The sequence below is a fragment of the Carassius auratus genome, chromosome 41, assembly GCF_003368295.1.
Source record: "Carassius auratus strain Wakin chromosome 41, ASM336829v1, whole genome shotgun sequence".
NCBI lineage: Eukaryota > Metazoa > Chordata > Actinopteri > Cypriniformes > Cyprinidae > Carassius > Carassius auratus.
The window spans coordinates 12,278,669-12,284,668 of record NC_039283.1 but is presented as its reverse complement, the minus strand read 5'-3'; the positions used below and the strand labels follow the sequence as shown (position 1 = coordinate 12,284,668).

The 6,000-nt window shown below is 37.4% G+C and overlaps 1 protein-coding gene across 7 annotated transcripts in view; it reads right to left on the bottom strand.

Annotated features, from left to right (window-relative positions):
* Positions 1 to 1,058: 1,058 nt before the first annotated feature.
* Positions 1,059 to 6,000, bottom strand: part of LOC113060093 (trafficking kinesin-binding protein 1-like) — a 48,785-nt gene continuing 43,843 nt past the window's right edge. For 6 of the 7 annotated variants that reach the window (XM_026228919.1, XM_026228914.1, XM_026228915.1 and 3 more), the window contains 2 exons: positions 4,040 to 4,142; positions 1,059 to 2,879 (listed from right to left, as the gene is read on the bottom strand). In XM_026228919.1, the coding sequence (XP_026084704.1) occupies positions 2,114 to 2,879; positions 4,040 to 4,142 (869 nt within the window). In that variant the 3' untranslated portion in view covers positions 1,059 to 2,113. Of the gene's footprint in view, positions 2,880 to 3,409; positions 3,499 to 4,039; positions 4,143 to 6,000 lie in introns of all 7 variants that reach the window. The other variant, XM_026228920.1, reaches the window with a different exon arrangement.

Here is a 6,000-nt window from a genome sequence, read left to right as displayed (position 1 = left end):
TACTCACTCCATGCAAATTTACAAGACGAGGGCCTTAAAAGGAACTGTCAGCTCAAGATCAAACAATGACTCCCTTCTTGTGGCCACTCTGGCGGATTCTCTCAGTCACACACAGAGTTGCTGGTTTATTTAGATTGTAGGGACCCGAATTTATAACTGAATCAGATATGATACTGAACCTAGATTGATAGAATTTAAATTATTTGGTGTGGCAACCAAATGTAAAGCTTTTCTGAATACTCAGTGATAGTGAAGCATGCCCTCTTGTGGTCAACAAGGCTAGTGTATCTCATTCTTTCAAAAGAATAATGAAAATGTCAATGATAATTATTGTCATATAGTTGAACAAACACCTTAAAACATTATTACTGGTGCAAAATAAAACTATTTACAAATTAATCACAACTGGTTTATTGATCTTCTGCAAAGAGGAGCTTCTGAAACCCACTTTTCACTGATTTTAACCCCCCCCCCCCCCCCCCCCCCAAACACACACACACAGTTTACAGTAGTTTCTTTTTTCTTTTTTTATATATAAAAAGTTAGCATGTATATTGTATATTGCAAATATTTATCGTTTGCAATATACAAGTAAAACGGCCCATCGGTAATCTGATTAAATAAACACCATTGAAATCAATGTTCAGTCAAGGCAGAAACCTCTGTAGTTCTGAAACACATTCAGTGAAGGTCATTCTAATTAAATGTGCCCATACACACACATACAGCACACACACAAACACACTTTTACACCTGAGCAGAACGGCTCATGCACTTTCAACTGTATGTGCTTCTTCTGCAATACAACAAATATAATATATCCTTCAAATATCTGCATTGGGAAGTCAACATAACACATAGTTACAGTATTTATGTCATTGCATACTGTGACAGATGAAGACATTATTATACAGTCTGTCCAAAAAAAAACAAAAAAAAACAAAAAAAACAATACATATATCAGGCACTATCTTTAAAGCTTACAAAATACATATTTCACTTGCTTTACATATGACACACATCAGTCAGTAGGTTCCAAAACCACAGCAAGAGTACAGTTTTTTTTTTTTTTCATTTGAACCTGACATACTTTTGAACAATGAAATTGTATAAAGCCTTCGATACTGCAATTCCAAATGGCATGTACATCCACACCTATAAATAATATTGGTCTCAACAAAACGTCATTAAAAGATGTCTTAACATGAACATGATTGTGTTTCAAGTTCAAACTTGCTGCAATTCTCCATGCAGCACCTTCACAGGCCCGTGGTCTCTGTTTCTCTCTGAAGTATTTCAGTCAGTCGACTTATGAGGATGTAAAACAGAGTTTGTGCTAATGTGCAAATTATCACTAATTCATGTCAGCGCCTATTGAGAGTCGCGATATTGAACTCTGGTATTACAATATAATTATTTTTATATAATGCATTAATAAGCCTTTTACACTGTCTTTATTTTATTAGCTGGACTATATGGAAAAGGATTCTGTGATGGTATTTGTTCTAATAAAACCATGTTTTACAGATTTCTGGCACACTAAAGGGGCTGATATAAAGTGCTACAACATGGCCATTCAAAAGTAAATTCTGACCTAAAAATAATTATAAATGATATAACTTCATTGTCTAGGCTACCATTAGCATTAAGGTGCTATTAGTGCTCTTGCTAACATCACGAAATGAAACAATTTTGAAATGTTAAATTGGAAGATTAACAATGACAAAAAATACACTTTCTTGCTTATTCTTTTATCCTTGAGTAGATTAAAAAAAGTGCTTAAATTAAAAGTAATTTGGGGGTATGAATTTTCTGCTCTGTTTATATGCTACATTGTTTTGCAGCTATCAAGTGCAAATTCCATTAGTTTTTTTTTCACACAATGACAAACGCTTGGAATATACCAAGATACAGTATGTGACAATGCTGAATGAATTGTTCTTGAATGCTGGTCAGATGGACAGAGAAATAGATAAAATATGTTGTTATAGCAAAATAATCTATACAAATATCATCTTGATAACAGGCACTCAAGTTGTCACAGGGATGATATACTGTATCAATGCATATTACAAATAAATGAAAGCAAAAGGGGACAACAGAGAGGCAACATTCACTTTTCATTGAGGCTAGTTCGTCTGGGTGGCCCAGGGGCCAACATCACGTCCTCACTGGGGGGCCCCGGGCCCTTCATAGCCATACTAGCCCCAACCATAGCTGGGTAACTGCGGTTTCTTCTCATCCCTGAGTTCAGCACTGGCAGTCCCCCCATAGGGGAAGTTACAACAGCGTGGGATCTAAATGGCGGTCCCGGCCTTCCCATCCCTGGGGTCAAAGTTCTGGGAGCCAGGCTAAACTTCTTCACCTTGTCCACCAGTCTCAAGTTCTGCACACTAACTTCAGTCTGACACTGTATGTCTGTCCGAGCCCTTTTGTCTGCCTCCAGCACTTCCTTCAGAATCGAGCTGGCTGGCCGTGAAGCCAGGAAGGTTTCATACGGGGGGTCTGATGGGCTGTAGTCTACAGGGAACACATGACTGGTGGGTTTGGTTTTGCTGGGGGAGTTTGGAGGGGTGGAGGGGAGAGTGTCCAGGCAAGTGTGCGTGGGGGTGGCAGTGTGTGATGAACAGGGGTCTGTTGGAGGGGCTCGATCCACCCTGTCCCAACTGAGAGGGTTATAGACAGCAGCAGATATACCTCTCTCCTGTAGGAGGCGCACTAGTCCCAGAGAGGTACTGGTGGTCTTGGTTGAGTCGCGGAGGTTGGTGAAACTCTCCGCCAGGCTGAGGCGACGAGGCGTGCAGGGGGTGGACACAGGGGTGGAGCGCAGACTGCTGTGTGACATCACACAGGAAGCCAGTGATGGACCTGACAAAAGACTGAAAAAGAAACACTACATTAGTTTCACGTATCACGTTACATAAGCCACATGTCAAACTGTGCATTGAAAACTTTGTGAATACAATTAAATTGACATATTTTACAAATACATAAAAAGTGACTTGAGTTACATAAAAAGATAATATTTTTTTCTAATTTCATGCATTGCCTAAAAAATCGAACCCATGACCCTTACATGTTAGCAACAGGAATGCCATTGTTCTATTAAAAAAAATAATAATAATAAGCTAATATGTTAAATTCAATGGCATTCATGCATTATCATTTTGGATACAAATTCTTTTGGTTATAGATTAACAGCCTGTTGACATCAAACCTCACTGCATTTATATATTATTATGTTGTTTGATTAGATATCATGGCTCCGTTATCATGCACTCTGCTTTACATTTTTACAATGCATCCAGTTAGAACATTAGATTGGTATGTGTTTATCATAGTGAGAATAGCACACTCCCATGACACAAGGTTTAATCAGTACTAGGCTAGCCATGCTACTACTCCTCACCCCCAGGGGGCTCTGCTCAGTGAGTATGCTCTAAGCCCTCCACCAGAACTACATGATAGAGAGCCTCATCATCATCCTCGTCATATGACCTGCAGAGAGCAAGTTACAAAGCTGTACAGTATGCTTGCTATAGAGACAAGCTATTCGTCTGAAATTCTTAATACAGATTTAAGACTGTACAATAAACCATAGGGTGTCCCACTTGTTGTATCAGGGTTCCAATGGTTGCTTCTTCCTGCTTAAGTGGCCTGATTTGGAAGCCCACAGATTTCATAAAGGATTAGATTTCTTGCTCAAATTATGCCTGAACATTGTGTTTTTTTTTTAAATATATTTGTCACATACACTCTCACAAAAAATGTGCAAAAATTGTACATTTAAGTGTTTAACATCTTGATGAAGTACCATTAAAACTCTTACCTGTACCTTATTTACCCCCAAAAGATTAATAATAGTACCTTTTGGGGATATATATATATATATATGAAGGTATTGCTCTAGTGACAAGCTTTAATCCTAAAGGTACGATTTTTGCACATATTTTTGACTGAGTGCAATAGCCAAAAAGGTTTGATATTATCCATAAAATAATGTATACTAACACGTTTTTAAGACGGACAGAGTTTTTACCTGGGTGTGACTCTGGTGAGTTCATCTGAAGGGTGCAGGATCCTGCAGGTGGTGAAGGTGTATGTGGAGCTGGTGTGAGACATACATTTACCAGGGAAATGAACTGGGGAGAACAAGAGAGCAGACATCAGTACACAACACCATAAACACACTTGGGAACTCACAGAGGAAGTTAAAACTGCTTCAGGATCTGAGGAGACCTAATGCAATGTAATGTGGCATAATGCACTCTATTACTGTGCTTAAAAATGAGACTGCAGATTTAGAGTCTTTACATTTACATACCTGTGCAAACCAACGTTTAAATGGTAAGATTCATCCTGATGCAGTTTTAAATAGCTTCACACAGCAGGAGAGAACAGTGGGAAGGAAGGAAGATCAAATTATGAATTTGGTTACTACAGACAAGCTAGAACATATTATATACAGGAGCTGGCATTGTGTTTCAATAATTCTCTGCAGAAAGTTGTCATTTGTCATTAAAGGGATAGTTCACCCCAAAGCAAACCAAACAAAAACGAAATGAAAACAAAAGCAAACAATTGTTTGTATGATCTTAATTATTTACAAGTGTACTCAAGCCCTGATATTCACAGAAAGTATGTGAGCATTATGTATAAAACTCTAAAATGTGGCTTTCGGTGTTTGTGTATTTGACAAGCCTGACTTTGAAAGCATGTGGAGTGTGTTTGTGTACATGTGGTGTCAATGTGAACTCTTTCCAGTGACGTTAGAATCTGTTCACTCACATGACTGTGGCTCACACCTCCATGTCTTTAATAGAACTCTGTAACATTATCCTTTGAACACACTCAGAACTCCAGCTGGATGCTAGTTACATGCTGGGGGGAATGTGTGATGATGTGTGTTAAATGCATCCAGGGATGTGTATGTGTGTTGTGTTGTGCAGTTTAGTTTAAAAAAAAAAAAAATCACACTCTGTGCTCACATACAGGTTTATCAGGGGAGAAATGTGTGGAGAGAGTGAGTAAATAAATGTGTTTTTTCCCCCTCAGGGTACTCTCGTAATGAAGATAAGAAGATAGATTGAGAGCAGTCTTTAGGAAATTAACTAGTGCTGAAAATGAGAATTGAGTCTAGAAGCTAATAATAAATATACCTTATTATTACACTCATATTACCGTATTTTCCGGACTATAAGTCACACTTTTTTTCATAGTTTGGTCCTGCGACTTATAGTCAGGTGCGACTTATTTATCAAAATTAATTTGACATGAACCGAGAGAAATGAACTAAGAGAAAACATTACCGTCTACAGCCGCGAGAAGGCGCTCTATGCTCCTGTAGTCTACACTGAAGACATAGAGCGCCCTCTCGTGGCGGTAGACGGTAATGTTTTCTCTTGGTTCTAAATAAATGTGACTTATATATAGTCCAGTGCGACTTATATGTTTTTTTTTCCCTCATCATGACGTATTTTTGGACTGATGCGACTTATACTCAGGTGCGACTTATAGTCCGAAAAATACGGTAGTAAGTATTGGTATTTTAGAGTAGACCTACCAATTTTATATAATATCAATGAATGAAAGCCTGTAAAGACCATGTCTGGGTCTGATAATTCAGACTGCCCATTATATAATACCATAATACCATACATGCCGTATATAAGTATAATTTTATATGTAAAGGGTATATAAATATAATTATAACATTATATTATGTTATTTAATTATATTATTAAACTTTATATAGTAATTAATTCAAGTTAAATTGCAAAAGATTTCAGTTTTGATAGAAAAATATTATTTAGTATTATTTTATTTTTTATTTATTAATATTTAAAGTCTTTTTCAACCCCTATTCCAGAATTCCCAATGCCTCAATTCTCATTTTTTTTCAGTACGGGAACCAGATAGATGACTGACAGGAAGAATGAGAGTAAAATAATAAAAAAATGACTGTACTCAAAAGATTATGGCAGCTGTCTTCAGGGTGAG